Raw genomic sequence first — 18,976 nt, 5'->3', positions numbered from 1 at the left:
TTTTCTTCTTATACAAGCTTCCTCTGTGTGATTTCAGTAGACACTTAACATTAATTATAATAATTATAATAGTTATCTTTGCTGATAACGTTCAACAATACATTTCATGAAAATGTAAAGTAATTGCAGATTCAAACATTTTATGATAATAATACAAAAGTATTTCCCATTTTTAAATCAAAGACAGTGAGAAAAGTAGCTCTGAAGCAACAGAAACATTTATTTTACAACAGTGTATCATATACTTCATGTTCCCACACATCTGCCTGACATGAGTCCATGCTAAGAACAGAAAACCTCTACGTCTCTATGCACTGTGCCACTGCGTGTATATACAGCAGGTCTGTCATTTTGCCACATCATTGTCAAAATAGTTCACATCTAAAATTCTATACATCCCCTCGACAAGAAAGCTAATTGTTAATAGATTAATAAAAACATAAGAAAAATAAAATAAATAAAATAATGCTTCGATATCATCTGGTCGCTGTATTCACTTACATCGGTTCTTGTTATTTATTTTCTCATTGTTTTAGCGAGAAGTTTCTAGACTCCAGGTTTATGTATTTCAGGCGTCCCCGTGCATTCACTCAGACACTGTTGCATGTTTGGTCAATAGAGGAACAATTACAAAAAAAAGGAAAAGAGGGATTTTAACAATGTGGCATTTCAGCGGACACATGACATGAAACTAATCAAGAGGAATCTGATTTAAAAGGAGCATCTTCAAGTTTCATTAAAACTCTTTAAAAAGGTTCCTAAAACATCTTTTTAATCCTTAATTGGAGTCCAAAAGCTGAATTTCAAACTTAAATACTACAACAAAGAATAAGTCTGACTTAAGCAGCCTGTTTTGAACTGTGTTTACCTTAGCTGACACAATAACTATTGTGTTAACTCTTAGCTTTATTCTTTTGGCTTCAAACGCAGCTAATTAAAAACCTTTTTTACGATTGTTAACCTGCAGATTCTCTGAAACCTTTGAAATTTGCAATTGGACGAGAATTGGAGAGAATTATTGAGCTCATATTGCACCGTCTCATGATATGTATAAATACATAATGAACTAAGTGTTTGATTGAGGAATCGAAGGAAATATATTGAATAAATTAGCCTGGTTGGTTCAATCACAACAACAATCCAACTGTTGACACAAACAACCACAAAGTTCCTGTATTTCCTACTTTAGCAGAGCTGGAGTGCTACTTGTGTACGACAAATACAGATAAGCTACAAAAGAAGAAAATGAGTGTTATTCTGGAAAATGATACTCTAAGTAATCAGTCGGCTTGTTGTAAACTGCTCTTCAGTTGCTATGAGGATCATTTAATCTACAAAACTGCTGCCACATAAAACAAATAAGACTTTGGATATCGATATCCTCCCTTCATTAACAACATAAATAAGAAAAGAAAAACAATGAAAAGCAATTCTACAGAGACAAATAGAAGACAAAAGAAGTGTTCAACTCGAAAGAAACACAGTGACGTCAAATCTAAACATTCACTTTAAACGACATGTACAGCATTGTTACTTTCTCACAAAACAAATTGAAAACTAAAAACACACTAAAAGTGGGCTCAATCAGTGTATATATGTCTGTTTGTCCGGATGACACCAAGAGGTCACTAATGTACGATATTGTACTCGGTAATGTCTCTACTAATAACACTGGCTCCCACAGCGCACACAGCTTTCAAAAGTCAATCCTTCGCACGCGGAAGAGAAAGTGGATCAATGTTAAAACATGAAAGAAGGAAGAAGTGAAGAAGTGAGGAAGAGGACCATGGCAAATCTACAACGGAGTAGCGTTAATAACAAGGAACGTGACTAATTATTACTGCTACTACTACTGAGAAACTGAAGCAATATGATAACTTTTTCAAGATTTAATAGGAGTTCATTATTACTAGAAGACCTTTTCAGACTCCATCAAAGAAGCAGGATGTTCTGTGAGGGTGTAGAGAAACACACCCGTCACTGTCAACATTGAGCCGTACTATTTGTCTGCTGGCTGGTGTAGATTTCCAGGTATCTGTTCAGTCAGGTGTTTCCTCAGGGAAGCGGTTTCTGTCTGGTTGAAAACTTGCTTAAATCATGCAGTATAAACGTGCTGGACGACAGAGGAGATTGACTTGCTCAGGGTGTCTGCATGCCAGACTTATAGAAATGAATTTAGGGATCTCTCAGGAATGTTAATTAGACCTTCTGACTTCCATTTGCCACAGCAAAAAAACAAACAAATTACTTCAGAATGGACAAAACCTGCTGAACCAGATCTAAGTGAGCAAACTGTTTCAATGGTGAGGGTGCGCGATGCTAGTGTGAGCTGCCCTCTCCACACTGAGAGGGGCTCCATGAGCAGAAACACTTTGGTCTTACAATAAAGTTGTTCTATAGACTACGTGTTGCTGTAGTTTTGACCTCTTCGGACATTTAAACAGCCACAGCGCCACACAGTCCTTTCAACTCCTAACTGAAGACAGACAGGATCACTGTCCTACCTCCAGCCAGCCTTGGGCTGAGAGAGAAGCCTTAGGAGAGTTTCCGAACGAGCAAAAGGGAGGCGGCTTGTTTCTCATCCACGAGCAGTTTCTGAGTATAGGAAGAACAAAATCTAGATATTTTTTAAAGTTCTAGACATCAAGGGTAAAACACTCGTGTGACGTGTCCCAAAACTCTTTCCTGTAACGTATTGCATAAATTTCCACTTGGCAAATATGTGAGATGTCAATTCCTTGTAGTGTCGACAGCACATAAGAGTCGGATATAGTCCAAAACAGACATAGACATTCTGTTTCTACAACAAGCTCTTCTCATTTTTCAGTTTGTACATCCTCGACTCCTCTCCCTGTCCCTCCCACCTGAGATGCGGGCGAAGGAAGACCCACAAGGAAAGAGGACACAAGGAGACAGGCATTTAACAAAATGAGACATCTGTGCTTCGGAGCCGTCATTTTAAAGCAACGTCAATTAATTATGACGTGTGGCACAGCTGTGTGTCACGCCTCTTTTATACGTCACAGGTGGCGAAAACACTTCCGCAAAAGGATACGCCTGTGCATCTAGGGAGATTGAGTTCAGGGTTACAGGCAGGAGGACAGAGGACAGAGGAGACGAGGAGGCACAAAATAGAAAACTGAGAAGAGATGTGTGTGTCTTTGTACAAAGTTTGTCATGCGTACAGTTTGCATCATAACCTTCGGGCTGCATGCGGACAGTCCGTGGTTAGCCCAGCTGATATGGACAGATGGCGAAATGTGCGTCATGCAGATTGCATGTGTAGGTCGCCAACGCTTTGGCTTTGCTCAGAGCCCAACACACAACCAATGTAGCACGGAAGAAAATAGACTTAAAGCATTTAAATACACATTGGGTTGTTTCACTCCTGTGTAGAGTTAAAACTAAAAACCAAACGCCTCCTGTAAAGACACGCCGTCAATGACCGTCAAGATCTTTGCCCCCAAAAAAACATTATTGTGAAACATTAAAGCTTATTTTAAGTGTTTAATATCTCTGGCCGGATTCATCTTAAACTGGTATTAGTGTTAAAAGAATAGTTTTATATATCTTTTTTTAGTTTGGTGTTGATTTGTCCTCCTTCTCTCCTCACTTCACATTAATTACAAAATGAACGTGAATGAAAGGTAAACGTTTGGGCTGAGTGATGGCTGACTGTGAGAGATGGTATCTATTATTTGCTGGTGTGTGTGCGTGTGTGTTATTGGTTGTTACTATAACTGTGGTTAACTGCCAGGTGTTAGCTGTATGTGTGAGTGTGTGTGTCTAGTATGCGTCGGTCCTGTAGCTTTGGCGGGCATCAGAGGTGAGCTGGGTGGTTTCTGTGGCTGAGGAGGGCTGCATCACAATGGGCTCACCGCCATCTGGGGAGGACAGACACACACACACACACACACACACACAGTAAGTTTCTTTTACACTTTGATGTTTACTTTGTTGAATCATAGAGGGTTGGACCTAATATTGATTATAATGAAGTGTTGCATGTCATTGTCTAAATATTATGTAAATATACATGATATTACTGTATATACAAGATATATATGATAGATAAGTATTGTGTTTTCTTTCAGTATCTGCCCTCACCTCTCTCGTCAGCGGTCATCTGGGCCTCCAGGTCCTCGGGGGAGACGTAGAACTCGGGCTCCTGGTCCATGGGCGGCCGAGGTTTACATTTACCGCAGCAACAGTTACAGCAGCAACACAGGCAACAGCAGCAATAACAGCCAGTGGACAGGCAGCAGAAGACGAACAAGGCCTGTGGGATGAAGAGGAGAGAGACAGAGTTAAACAACTGACCTGATGAAGGACTCGGTAGAACAGAGGATAGCATGGAGACGTGGCAAACAATTAACACTGAATCCGGATTATACACCGGAGTAGCAGATATTGAGAATAATGTATTTATCTGAATACAGGTTATGTGCTGTGAAAAGCATCTGGAGTTAAAGTAAGGAATACATAGTGCCAACACAAAGTATTCACTACCCCTCGAGCATCTTCATCGTTTTACAACACTGAAACACAGCGGATGTAATTTAGGATATTTTTGTCAAAAGAAAAAGGGTGCACCGATCAGGATTATGTGTAGAAGGGTAACTCCGGACCTGATTCTCCGGACATTGTCAAGAGTTCATATAAGCAAACATTTAGTAGAGAAGTTAAGTTAAATATACTTGTAAGGCCAACATCACTCTGAGTTCACTTAAAGGTGATCATAAAGAATAAATGCATGTTTTGGCCCCCGTCCTACCTTCGCCCACCAGCTGGACAGAACAAAGTAGGTGTTGACGTTCTCCTCTCCGAACTGCTCTGCGACGTAGAGCCCCAGAGAACCGTATTTGTCGTAGATGTTCTTCTTAGTGGTATCGCTGAGGATTGAGTGGGCGTTGTTGATTTCCTTAAACTTTTCAGACGCGTCTGGGTTGTCCGGGTTCTTGTCCGGGTGAAACTTCAATGCTAGTTTCCTGTAAAAAAAAGAAAGGTACGGTTGGCAAGGTTTTCTCTGTTATGCTGGTCTTTTATCAAACATTTATAAAAAACACAAACATTGTGACTGCGGTGAAACTACAATGTTTGGAGGATGGACGACTAAAAGAGCACCTTAGATACTTCTTCTCACCGTGGTGTTGAGAAATATTACTTCATTAACGAGATTGGAATTGAAATAAAAAACAGGAACATCGGTTACCAGTCACAGAAACAAAATGACTGTTGCATTAAGAATGCTGCTCACCCATTCACAGGACCCCGCTGTTTCTCTCTCTCCTACCGCTCGCTCATGTGATCTCTCTATCTTTTTCTTTCTGTCATTTTAAAAATTATTCCAGAGGCCGAGAGCAAAGACTAACTTGATTTTTACTGTTATCAAACCAATAGAAATGCGCTCACCACATCCGAAATTCATACTAGCAACAGTCATCCCTGCAAACACCACCCCGAAAGTTCCTATAGTTTAAAGGACTACCCCCCTAGTCCCTGCGGTCGAAACACAATGAGTTTCTTTAAAAGGTTCCTAGTCCCTACTAGGGAAAGTTCCTGTTGTCGAAAAAATGAAATCAACATTTTACATCTTTAAAACTTATTAAAAACTCACCATTTAAATATAGTAATTCAATATGCTTGATTCAAAAGCTGAATGAAGCAATACAGAGCAAAGAACTGCTTACGTGAACTTCTAATTTAAGCTGAGTCAGAGGTCTCTGACTCCCTCTAGTGGTGCTACATTAAAAAACTCAATATCAAAGATGGATTATGGGGCTGTTGTATTACATTCCTGTGTGGGTATCAACACATACCTGTAACATTTCTTGATGTCATCTGTCGTTGCTGTCTTATCGACTCCCAGCACGGCATACAGCGAATCTCCTGATGTGGAGAGAGATCTCTGTCTCTGCTGCTCCATGGCCTCTCTCTCTCTCTCTCTCTCTCTCACACTCTCTCTCTCTCTCTCTCTCTCCTTCTCTCACTCGCACCCTCACTCTCTCAGCCTCTCACCTGTCAGGTAGGAAGAAAAACAAGAGAAGAGGACAAAAGAAGTTGGTAAACTAAAAGGTTTAAATCAAAACAAGTTGCTTTGGTACATTTTTATAGAGGCTGTCATGTTTCATGAGCTCTTGTGTGAATGTAGAAACACCACCAGAACACACTCTGAAGAATTGAGCAGGACATAATGATCGAAACCAAATATCACTCATTCCACCTTTCATACTGATTTGTCAAGCTGCATGTTCATGGTCAGCTGCTTTGTTAACATGGTGTTGCGGGATTTAAAAGGTGTGTTGTGTAGAGGAAGAGAAATAAATAAATGAGATAAACCAGGGTAACCTAAGTCCATGTCACGCAGCCAGTTAGGCAGCGAGATTTATAATCTGTGTCCTGAAAGAACCTCTTCTTTCCGGTAAGTCAACTGTTCAGGAGCTTCAGTAAACAAGAGGCGGTGGCTCTAACAGAAAGACTGTCGTAAAGAAGCAGGAAGTACGTGAGAGGTATGTTAGCTGAGGTAAAGTAAAGTAAGCAGCTGCTGCTAATATAAATACTACGTGACACAATACCCCCCCCATCTTAAGTCCCTTTCACACATGCAGACTATCCCTGAAATGTTCAGGAACAATTCCTGCGTGGGGTCATGTGTGAATGGGAGCACCGATCGATATTCTGGGAAATCTGAAACGCCAATTTCCCACCTCACAATTTGCAGTAATCAAGATACTATGCAGTTATACGTCTACTTAATAATTGAAATGTAACATAAAAGAAAAATTTGTTTGTGTTTTATCTGATACTTAACTGATACACTTAAGATTAAAATTGTGCGTATCCACCCTCAAGTCCTGGTATACTAAATTCCAGTAGTGAGACAAAATGTGAACATGCATGTGAACCCACAACTTTATCTCAAAGCAGTCATAGGTGGGCCCAGTCGGTTGGTCCGCGGCGAAATTATCAATACAAAGAGTCTGCTGTGCAAAAAAGGTTGAGAAATGCTGACTTTTTTCTGACTTTATAGCATTAAAATGGAAGTGGTGACTGTGGGGGAACTACCTTAACCTACATCTTTATTTACAATGCACAGCTTATTACTTGCAAAATGACACATGACCATCATCGACTCTTGAAGAATAAATGCGTTTAATGTGTTTAAGATAAAGATGAGATGTTAGTTTAGTGGTGGCCTTAAAAAAACAACACATTTTCACTGCAGTCAAAAATATGTTTGCGCAGTCTAGCAGCAATCTAAGAGCACCAAACATTACATTTATATCACTACTTTCTTGTCCAAGCTACTGTAGCTGTGTTGAAATATTGGTGATTTAGGAGTTGACGCTACTGTTATGCAATGCTAAGTCATTTAGTAAAAGCCTGATGCAATGCAGGTAAATAGCTGAAGGAGATCAGCTGCAGGCCAGACACAATGAAAAACAACAGTTAATCCACCCACTGTGGGTGGACAGGGCTTATGTACAGCTAATTCATGATAAACTAATTCCACCAGACTACAAAAAAACACAATAAACCCATTGACAACATAAAGTGAATAAGTTGCTTTATAAAGGCAAATAAACCAACTTCAAACAGGAAGAGAGATGATTATGAACCATGTAAATATTACCACACATTTAAACTACAAATACTTATTTGTAAATGTGTTATTTAACAACAAAAGCTGCTACAAAAAGGGATTTGAAATCCATTTGGTGGCCTTTGAGCTGTGCAGTACCAGTAACCCTCTGGTTGTTACAACGCTGTCAGACAGCAGGTGTATGAGGGTGAACAGGCTTAGAGACCACAGTAAGCCTTCAGCTACACACTTCACCTGGACGAGTGTGCTCGACTTAAATTAACAGGAAAATAAGCTGCATGCCTGTCGTCACCACAAGACCTGCACCTTTCTGATGAGCATTTACTCTCATCGATGCTCCTTATTGGTTGGTTCTTTGGCAAAACTCGTATTGATTCTTTGTCATTACTAAAAATTTGCTTTTTGATATATTATTTAAAAATAATAATTGATAACTGGATTAGAATGTATTTATGTTTAAAATAAAACTATAACTTATTTCTTGAGCAAAGTCGGGCTGTACCAAATTTCAATATATTTTTTCTTATATCGAGGTTTTCAAATAAAGCTTTAAATGTCCTAAAAAAAAGAATCACCCTAAAGAAATGATTTTGAAAGGCTAAACAGCCAAAACTATGATATGAAGCAGAATATTTTGTTAAATAAAACATGTCGTAAATTTTCGAAATAATTACACCTATCCTTTTTCAACAAACACTGACTTTTGGATTTAAAAAAAAACTATTGGAAATTGTTGAATCACACAAGTCGGAAACAATCCCAAGCAGCCACCACTGGACAGCAATGTCAATATATATATAAACTCAATAATATATGTAAAATCTAAAACATCGATCAAATAAATCACATTCCTGAGTGACGTTTAGAAATGATTAAGAACACAGACATTAGTCAGTATCAGTCGTTCTGCATGAATCCGAGCGAGCACACTGTGCTTGTGTAAAACATAGCTCATTAATAATAAAGGGACCTGTTTAATAAACCTGTTTCCATACACATTACTAGTGACCAGCACTTTGAAAAGGACATTTTGGGACATTTTCAGTTCTCTTTGATGGGAAAACTAATGTATTTGCCAACACTTATATAACTGCGATAAGCTTAAATTGGCCAATGATGTTTTTTTGAGAGTGTCTGACTTTATCAGCTTGTAACTCGCTACAATGTAAGAAAAAAAGGCAGTATGAAGTTTAAAAGAAACATAAACACATCCTTTTTGAAAGAATGTAAAGAAAAAATTAGTTTGAAATAAGATGAGACATCAGACTGCCAAACATATTTTCAAAGTTCTCATTTGTGTGTCAGCCGTTAGTCTCTGTAAAGGCTTATAAGGCACCAGATGGCAGCTGTGGCCACAATGGCTCCACAACACTCCCCTGACAGTCAATGTAACACCTCCCTAAATCCCGCCCACTGCTGTGCCTCTGATTAACCAGTCACGACACAGATTCACCACCGACCCGACCGGAATTAACCAATAAATGCGTTTCATCCGTACTCCAGGGATTATCAACACACTGAAAGACTGTGCTAGTGTGTGTGTGTGTGAATAATCACACCCAACCATCATATTGAGCTTGAACCAAAAGACTGTCTGCTTTAGCCGACATGCCAATGACATTTCGTCGTGTAAGTCAAAATGTCCATTCACAGGACCAAACAGACGGGAAAGATTTAACACACGGTGTGATGAGGGAGACAGCATATGGCCTGTGTCTTAGAGTGTGAACGTGTGCGAGTGGGAGACTGAAATCGTGTGTTATTTCACAACTGAGTCTCATATAATAAGTCACCATTTCTGTACAGTCTTGCGCATTGATTTGCAGCCATTACCCACAACACTTTCCTATTACACTTGCAGTGGAGTACATTTTTGAGGCTGCATCTGTGCCAATAAAGCCATTTCTTTTGTCAGGGTCACAACTCATCCTCTACATGTCGAACGGCACAAAATAAGAATATTTTGCCGCTCCCACACATAAATCAAAACCTCCTTGTTCCTGCATAATCCAGCAAAGTTCAATGCTATGTAAAAATCTGAATAGCTGCCAAAGATGGTGCTTTCTCCTCTGTATGCTCACATTGACTTGCTGTGTAGAAGATGAAAGAACGTAATAAAAGCAAGTGAAATAGAAAGATGGGGCCAAAAGCACTGGTGCAACGAATCATGTGCTAGTATTCACCGACTGCAGGCTGGTGTACCGGGTGGAGAACTGAGCAATGCGGTTTGAAGGTTTTTAGAAAAGACTGCTGTGAAAAAAGATAGCCCTGTTTGTTCTGTGTATAGAGTGCATGTGCTTTCCCACGTGCTGAAACGCAGCAGAAGAGATCAATGGTCAGTCTCAATAAACCAAGGTGTTTTATTTTAGACCTATATGTTGGCATAAGCTACTACAGTATATACATTTATTAATTTATTTAATACACTTTCATCTGAGTAAATTCTTATTTTATGGTCTATTGCTGTAATATATTTCATGCCACATTTTTAATTCCCAATATATTGTAATTAATGTTCATATTGGCTGAAAGGTAAAAAATGTCAGTACAGAAATGTCAAATATATCTTTGAGGCGATTTTAAAGAGTGACTCCATTATATAATTTGCCCACCAGAGAGCACTGAGAAGTTTATTTAAAACTCTAAATTACACCACAGTCCACAGAGAGAGATTATATAAAGGTTTATGTTAAGTGCTGGGGAACCATTATGAATCTGCAAATATCTTCAAGAGTACAGACAACGCAAAAAAGGACAGAAACATAATTGTAGTTTCAAACTGAACCATCCACAGGAGGAGTTAGAGGTGTACAGCAACATTCTCGTCCTGTCATTATTTCAGTTAAACAGCCAAATGTTTGGAGAATATGGTAGCGGTATTTGTCAACGTATTTAGTTGTGTGTGCATGTGTGTGAGATGAATTGAGAAAGAAATAAGAGCACGGTTTCTGTCAGCTTGCATCAAAAGCTCGTCACTTCACGCAGACACCAAGAGCTAGACGACAGAAAGAGTCACGTCTGTGTGGTTCATGTCATGAGTCCTGCGTGTGAAGCAAACATCACAACCTCGTCATCCTTCCTGTCATGAGTTGTTCTTAAAATTATAAGATTAAAAATGAGGTTGTATGAAATCCATCCATTTTACACTTCTACTCCATCCCTCTTGCCATCATCCCTCTATCTTCCACCTCTCCCTGCTCTTAACTTTTGTCATTACTTCTTTATTAACATCACCCCCCTCTCTTTCCTGATTTTCAGTTGATGTTAATTTCTCTGTCCTTTCTCGGTTTTCCCATTATAACTTTTCTTCATTGCTTTACATTTCCATCATTTCTTACCTTTTCTATTTCTCAGCTCTGTCCCCTATTCCACCAACTCTCCTCTAAGTCTCGTTTACGCTTCACTATCCTGTTTCTCCTCCCTCTCTCCTCGTTTCACCGTGTTTAGCCCTATTTTGATGCCATTATGCTCAACATTAAATAGAGCATTTGTGCATTTCACAAATATCCACACTAATTTTACATAAATGCATCAAAAACATTCTTCTAAAAGCCTACAGCAATCAGAAGATAGACACCGCTCATTTAAATGAAAAAGACTGAGATTAGATTATTTAATAGTATTATCAATGGATCGTTAAAAGGACGGACATTTTACAGTTACATCCTCTTCTCTTTCAAGTACAAGCTTTATGTACACGGTTCTGGTTATTGTCATTGTACCACAGCGTTGCGCAACATAATGCAGTTTGTAGTCCTAGTTTGCTACATCAGAAAATACATAAAAATAACCCCAATCTATGTTATCTGGTAGAGGGTGGACGATGAATTTAGAAGTCTGTCTCATCCTCTGAAGACTGGTAGTAAGACTGGGGACACTTGCAGCTGAGACTAGCAGGGTGAAAAGACTGTGGTGGGTATTATCCTTTAATATAATTTGGCACCTCTTGTCCCCAGTATCACTGAAGCTCGGTATAGGTACTAACGATGTTTTAGGAGATTTTAATCACCAGCTATAGAGCCCTCCTGTCTAAACTGACTAGACAGTGGAAAGTATGACTACTTCAACCCACTGGATGTCTTGAGGTTATGATTGTTTTCTGTATCATATAGTAAGTTAAATACCTTTTGAGTTTTGAGCCGTTGATCGGACAAAATAAGACGTTTGAAGATATAGGAAATTAAAACAGGCAATCTCATGGACACAACAATGAATCCATTGTTCGAGAAAACGATCTGCGAATGAATCGATAATGAAAATAATGGTTAGTTGCAGCGCTATTATAATAGTAAAATAAAAACAACAACACAGAGACAAACAGACAGGCAGGCAGTGATTGTTGCAGCTTATTCATTGAGATCAGATTACAAACACACACATGCCGAAAATCAATAGATGGTAATGAAACCTCAACGCTACGACTGACACAGTAAACACAGCTGCCACACACATGCACACAGGACAGGAAACTAACCACTGATGCATTGTACGTGAAAATAAAAAGGATTTAAAAACTATGTTTTTGGTTCCGTTTGGTTCCCTGCCCATGTGAGAACAATGACATTTCAAATCAATGTCCACCTCGCAGCTGGAAAAAGAACTGAGCCCCTCAGAGCTTTATGTGAGACACAGCAATGTCTTCTTTCTGTGCCAGAGCCAAGAAGTGGAGACGGAAGAATTGTCCCAAAAATGGTAACAAGTGTGAAAAGAGATTAAAAGCATCTGCACGGGTTGTCATATGTCAGCTTAGAGAAATACACACTGATATTTCTTCTATAGTCATGAACAACAGCAGAACTGCTGGTTGACTGAAGATCATGTTGACAAGACGAATATGTATGCATGGAATCTCCACCCTTTCCAACTGTGTTGTGGTTTGTTAGGAGTAGAAACATACCACATGATGACAGGGACTAAGCCCAAAATACAGAGAGTTGTGTATAATTTGGCTTTGATTTTTCTATGAAGATAAGGACATATCCACATGTACTGTTTAAGGCACCTGCTGTTTGGTAATCAACTGATAAAGCCTCTTCGTTCAGTAACAAAACATCTTCAAAGCAAACTGCAAATGAAGTTACTTTTGACTTGCTACTTATTAGGAGAACAATGACAGCCAGCGCTCATCCACCCCTTTGATAGTACAATAGATATATTTATACAAATGTACAGACACATAGACATCACTCCACAGACTGCTTTCTCTACGTCTTGGCCCCAGGATGCTGTGATGCAAAGAGGGCCAATCCAATTCATTAGCTAATGTCCAATCGGTTGTCTGTCAGCATTTGTGCTTGAGCTTTCTCAATGAGTAAACATTAAAGTAATGACTCTGCTAAGGTACACTGTGTATGCACATACACTTTGTACAGAGCGTTCCAACAGAGTTGAATTGCGAGGCAACAGCTTTGGTCCATGAACTGCCCGCTGAAGTCATCCACATACACTGCAATCAAGGAACGTGTACATTTATTCCTTGACTGCAACAAGGAATAAATAAAAGAAGGCTCTGACGTCAACAGAACTCCCATTGGTGCCAAGCCGGTAGTATTCTACACACATTTGATTGTAATAGAGCATCTATTAAACGGATTATGATACTTACATATATTCAGGAGGGCTTACGTTAGCCAGCTCTGTTAGAGTTAGTATCACTGAGGCAAACTGCAGGGAAACGTCTTTTGTTGTGGACTAAATAAGTGAAGTGAAATAAGTTTCATATGAGTAAGCGGAAGTCGGAATAGAGAGGTCGGTGTGGTGGATGGGACCAAAAACACAAGGCTTTACCCCACGAGACTCCTGTGTGAACAAAGTACTTCTGTAGCCGAAACACAACCAAGTAGTAGTTTTGTTGTTAGACTTGCCCGCCTCATATAACGTCAATAGAATGCTTTCAAGATTATGTAATGAACATTCCTTCTTTTATAGGTTCCTTGCACTGCAACAGGAAATAAACAGGGACACACTTGGAACGTTTACATCAACAAATGTGAAATATTAGATCATTTTTTTCAATCTGTTGTAGCAAAGCAATTGACTCTTCACTAAGTCCTGCAACACGGACTGGTCAATTATAGCGTCGGCCAGTACCGACCCGGGTCTGACAACTATCCAGCTCTGCTCCATAGACTCTCATGCTATCGTTTCAGATTGTCAGGCTGGTTTTGTGGATTTGGAGCTGTCACGGTTAAACGTTGTGTGATAGTGATAATCGTTACCCAGAGAGGTTGGAAGGAGATATACATTTCTAAAATGTTAGGTTTCTACGTATGAGTATGTTAGCAGATCTCTAAATAGCGTTGCATAGTGGTAAACTGAAGGTATACTGAATATATACACATGATGCTTTTGCTTTTTAATAATTGTAACAGTGAACGAAGTGTTGTTCCTTGATTACATTGCCTTTTGTTATGTGGTGGTCCACTTTTACACTGTAATCGGTAGGCTTTAACTTCTATCTTTATAACCTGTTTTTGTTGCTGAATAAGTTTGACATCCTGGATTCTGAATCCTTAAAACACATATTGTAGACCTTTCTGTTTGCTTCTCTCAGGAGTGTAGTTAGTGACACTGTGGGCTCCAGGAGTGGTCACCACTCAATGTGACAGTATTCATTTTATAATGAATTTGTAGCTGTAGAAGTAATCTGTAAATGTTTCCTGTTGCTCTGGTTTTAAAACATCTCACCAACAATACATTTGAAATTTGAAAATGAATTTTGATAAATGTGCAAAAAAGACAGAAAATGAATTGCCAACAGGGTTTTCTCTGTTGATATTATAGTACATAATAAAAGCTCAGCTCAGGTGTAACTGTGAAACTTCTAAAAATAATGTTCCATAAAGTCATAAGAAAGATTGTGTTTTAACATAATGAACATGTTTGCTGTGAAACTCTCACATTGCAGTTTTGTTTTTCACACTATTCAGGAAGTTAGTACTTTATAGAGAAACACCCATGATCCACCAGAACAAAGCTGATGTTGAATCCCAGTCAAAGTTAAGAGAGGAATGACAGAGGTGGAGGGTGGAGGCGGATGTGTCAGGAACACAGCGATGGTGTGACTGACAGAGAGAAGGGTTTGGTTCAGGGTGAGAAAGAGACAAAGTGTGAAGTCGCAAGAAAAAGGAAAGTGAATATTTGACAGCCTCATGTGACTTGTGATCACAAGACAGCTACACCATCCTGTCTAGGACACGGTCATCATGACAAGACTCTCTGACATGACCTGAGACCGTCAGCAGCCACCGTCTCCCTTTAAAAAAAGGAAAGTGTTTTACACACCTGTAAACGTTTAAACTATGGGGTGAGATTGACTGTTTCTGATTACTTTACAGTCAGTTTCTTGTCTCTTCATGCAGTGTGAGGTAAATTGAAAGCGAGATTGGCCTCGTTTAGCTCAAGGGGTCCGTGGGATCAAGTAGAAGGAAACCAGCGATGAATGGCTGGTCAAACCAACCTATAGTATACATGTCGGGATGGGACGATTGTGATAAGAAACACGACAAGTTGTGGTGAATTCCTATTATTGGGAGGAAGTGTCTTGAAAACGCTGTCTAGCTCGATATCATTTAAATAAGTGAAAAATAGAGCTTGATTTTAAAATAATGTATTTACTCACTTAATTCATGTCGTAGAACAAAACATAAAAATCTCCTGAGCTTGTGCTTCTAACCAAAAACCTAGTTAGACTTACAGACGAGGGAACCGAAAGTGCAAAAATGCTAACTCATTTCCAGGTTTTTAGACTCATTGCTGCAGCAGTAAGTGATGTTAAAGCAGGCATTTTGCATTTGGACAGTATGAAATGCTGCTTAATAAACACAACAACAACTGAAAGATAACAGCAAGGGAGCATTTCACTGTATAATAAAAATATGAACTGGGCTGGTCTCTCATTAATTGCATAATAAAATGCTAATGATTGAATAATGAATCAAGTGGTTCTGTAAAGCTCGGTTCATGCAGTAGCTCGTCTAATACTCTTTTGTATCAAATGTCAGAGACTGAATACGAACCCTGCCAGCCTTCTATGTGGGGATACAAATATCACCAAAGTAGGAATCCCAGCTGGGGGATAATTTTAGGTTTTCAAGGGTCACAGCAGAAACACTCTGACAAGAAACTGTCACACTGCACCACACAGCCAATCCGGGTTACTCGAGTTGAGAAATGGCACAATAACTTAGGTAAATTCTTATTAAACATGGAACAGAAACAAGTTTCTATTTTGTAAAATGTACCCATTGTTGGGGTGATGTAAGCAAAACACTTCTTAAATGTGAGGCTGAAGGCATGAAGATGTCACTATGGGCCCTGGGAAAGTGTGATGTGGCTCAGGAGCTAGATAGGTTCATCCTCTAATACAATTATTGGTGGTTCGATCCCCGGATTTTCCAGTCTCCATGTTGGAATGTCCCCGTAAGACACCGAAAGCTGTGCCATCGGTGCCTGATGTCAGACAACACCGATACATCTTCATTTTAATATTACCTCCACTTTAATCTAATTTCCGTCGGGGATTGGATTTTTGCTAACCAATCGCTTGAGACCAACACATCTACAGGGGATCAAATCCCATGACAACATTCTTTGAGCGATTTAAGAGCGGAGTGAGTTAAAAAGAGAATATCTAACGGTTTCCATTGTTGTTATTATTACTGCTCTGTTCTGAAGCACAGCTGACAACGCTCGTCAGTGGCTTGACAAAAGCCTGAGTCCTGGCCCTTAGCCCTGATTGGCTCATCATTTCCCCCCCGACTGCGCTCATTGGTCATTTACTATTTAATCGAAAAAAATTCCAGACAAATCAGTTGACTCAAACTCAGTGATTCAGGGCTGATTAAAAGGTCTAGACCCAGAAAAGTGCTAATGTACTAATGGTCTGTATGCATGAATGAACATTAGTTTAGATCCTGATGAGCATGTGGCACCTTGCATGGCCGCAATGGCTATCAGTGTATGAATGGGTGTGTGAATGGGTGAATGTTCACATGAAGTGTACATCGCTTCGAGTGGTCAGAAGACTGGAGTGTTGCCATATACATGCAAGTCAACTAACCCTTTTACACTATTTTCTGACATATTATAAACTAATTAACCAATCAATTGAAAAGAATAAACAGCAGATCAATGTGAACTGATCCACAGTCCCCAGTGTAGCTGTAGTGGTAATCTCCCTCTCTGACCCACTGCTGGTTTGTTATCTAGGTGTAAACTTGTTTGACAGGACTGGCTTTTTTAATGAGTCACTGATGATCAGTGGTGGCAGAGCTCATACTGATGTAATCATTCACCATCATGCCTTCAACCCTTACACAGACCAGCTGACTCAGAAAAATAACAGGATTCTTTTTCGTCCATGTTGGACATGGACAATTTTTTTTTGAGATTGTATACTTGGGCATTCGCGTAAAGGTGCTCCACTACAGATACATACTTTGTATTGTGATGACAATATCCAGTAATGTTGAAAGAGTCTTAATCAAATACAAGGACAAATGGGTTGTTTTAAGTAATAACATGGGAAGTATATTGATATTATACAAGTATTGTAATATGAGACTCGATATTGTCTTAGATTTTGGTTATTGTAAGATCACATAAGTGTCTTTTCCTGGTTTAAAGGCTGCATTATGGTAACATGAGCAAATCAAACTGTTCTATTATTTTCCTTAACCCACTTAGTCATTATATACACTTTAGTGATTAATTCCATTGTGTAAATATTTTGTGAAAGTACCAATAGGCAACCATACAATATGAAGATATCACCCAGACCATTATCATTTTGCCAGGACAACTTAAAGTATCAGTACTTCAATAAGTTATGCAACTGATGCCAAGTACTGATCGGAGCATTCATCAATTACACATTATTTTCAGTAGTAGAAACTATTGTGTGACTATAGAGATTCATACAAGAAATGTACAGCAGAACATTTTTATCACCGAAAGCAATCTTAATTACGGTGCTGTTCAAAGTATCTTAAAATGGACAAATTGCTTTTTAGTTTCTCAATAACTGTACTGTATCAGCACTCTTATCCTGATTTAGTCTCCATGCGAATGTCTGTGGTGTTGTTTTTACATCCTACTTTTATCCTCCAGCTGGTTTGACAGTTATACTATGTGACACGCTCACAGAAGAAATTATCAAAAAATAAAAGACCAATCCACAAGCAGTCATACGCTGGAAGTAAGTAACACTACACAGATATAACTAGTACATTTACAGCAACACCACTACAATGGATTGTTCCACTAAAATCTGCCAAAAATACAACAAAGTAACTTAAAATTCAAAATGGAGACAAATGCAATTTATTTTCATCATTTCTGACAAAAACGAATAACAGACTGTGTAAGTCCTCAGAATCACAGTTGGGAGAGAAAATGTGAATACATTGATGTAATGCCTACTAAAAAAACACCCATCACCATGATTTATACTGCAGGACCTGGTTACTGTATAATTAACAAGATTACAGTTAATGACAGAACCAAAGTGGCTGACCAGACTTTATAACAAAGTCTTCATGATTACATGTGTACATCTTCTGCCATAAACATACATGCTGCGGGCTCTCTCACACACACCTACGCAGTGAGACAGTTTTGAGACCACCTGCCACTCCACATATACATCACGAGGACAACGAGAGTGAGAAAGACAGCAGCTCTACTCCAGCCATTTCAGCAATAAGTACTGTCCCGTTAAGGACAATACAATGGAAGTAATTTAGACTACTTAACTAACAATGCTTAGATAGCTCGGCTATTTTTGTTGACATGCTATTCAGTTGCACCTGTCTCTCTGACACTACCAAAGACAGGTCACAAACACATTAGAGCTCACTTGCAATAGACTACAAATCCGGGTTTATCCTCAAGACTGACTAACGTCAAATGTGTCGCAATAATCGATATAAAACGACCAGAATCCAACCAACGTATGCCTGCCCTCACATACTGTAACGTATGTAACGGCTCTCGGTTCGTGACTGTCAACCGAACTAGAAAATAACGGTCGACCCGTGGTTAAAGCGGATAATCTCCAGGCATCAAAGGAACACTCACAGCATCCATGTTGGTTAGCCTAGCATGCACTGGGCGATACGCCTGGTTTGAATAACCCAGCTAGCACTTAACGCTAGCTCGCTAACTAATCCAAGGGCAGCAAAGCTGACTTGTGTTAGCCCACTTGGCTAACTGTGTGCGTTTCTTACCTTGTTTTAGAGTGGCTTCTGTTTATCTTTAAATTAAGCGAAACGTTAACTCTATTTTTTATAATACTCGCATCCCAGTTCTGCTTTGCTTTCCGCCGCTAAACCATTCAAAGCGCCGGGTAGAACAGCCACAGAGCTAACGGCT

At 39.3% G+C, this 18,976-nt stretch overlaps 1 protein-coding gene across 1 annotated transcript; it reads right to left on the bottom strand.

Annotated features, from left to right (window-relative positions):
• Nucleotides 1-202: 202 nt before the first annotated feature.
• Nucleotides 203-18,948, bottom strand: dnajc5ab (DnaJ (Hsp40) homolog, subfamily C, member 5ab). Its single transcript, XM_079181862.1, has 5 exons — nt 18,832-18,948; nt 5,820-6,018; nt 4,775-4,988; nt 4,108-4,279; nt 203-3,884 (listed from the first exon to the last, which is right to left on the bottom strand). Exons 2-5 carry the CDS (start codon nt 5,924-5,926, stop codon nt 3,787-3,789), a joined length of 591 nt encoding a protein of 196 aa, XP_079037988.1. The 5' UTR covers nt 5,927-6,018; nt 18,832-18,948; the 3' UTR covers nt 203-3,786.
• Nucleotides 18,949-18,976: the final 28 nt, after the last annotated feature.

Source organism: Pholis gunnellus (genome assembly GCF_910591455.1).
Source record: "Pholis gunnellus genome assembly, chromosome: 2".
In the NCBI taxonomy this organism is placed as follows: domain Eukaryota; kingdom Metazoa; phylum Chordata; class Actinopteri; order Perciformes; family Pholidae; genus Pholis; species Pholis gunnellus.
This window is presented reverse-complemented; position numbering and strand designations above follow the sequence as displayed.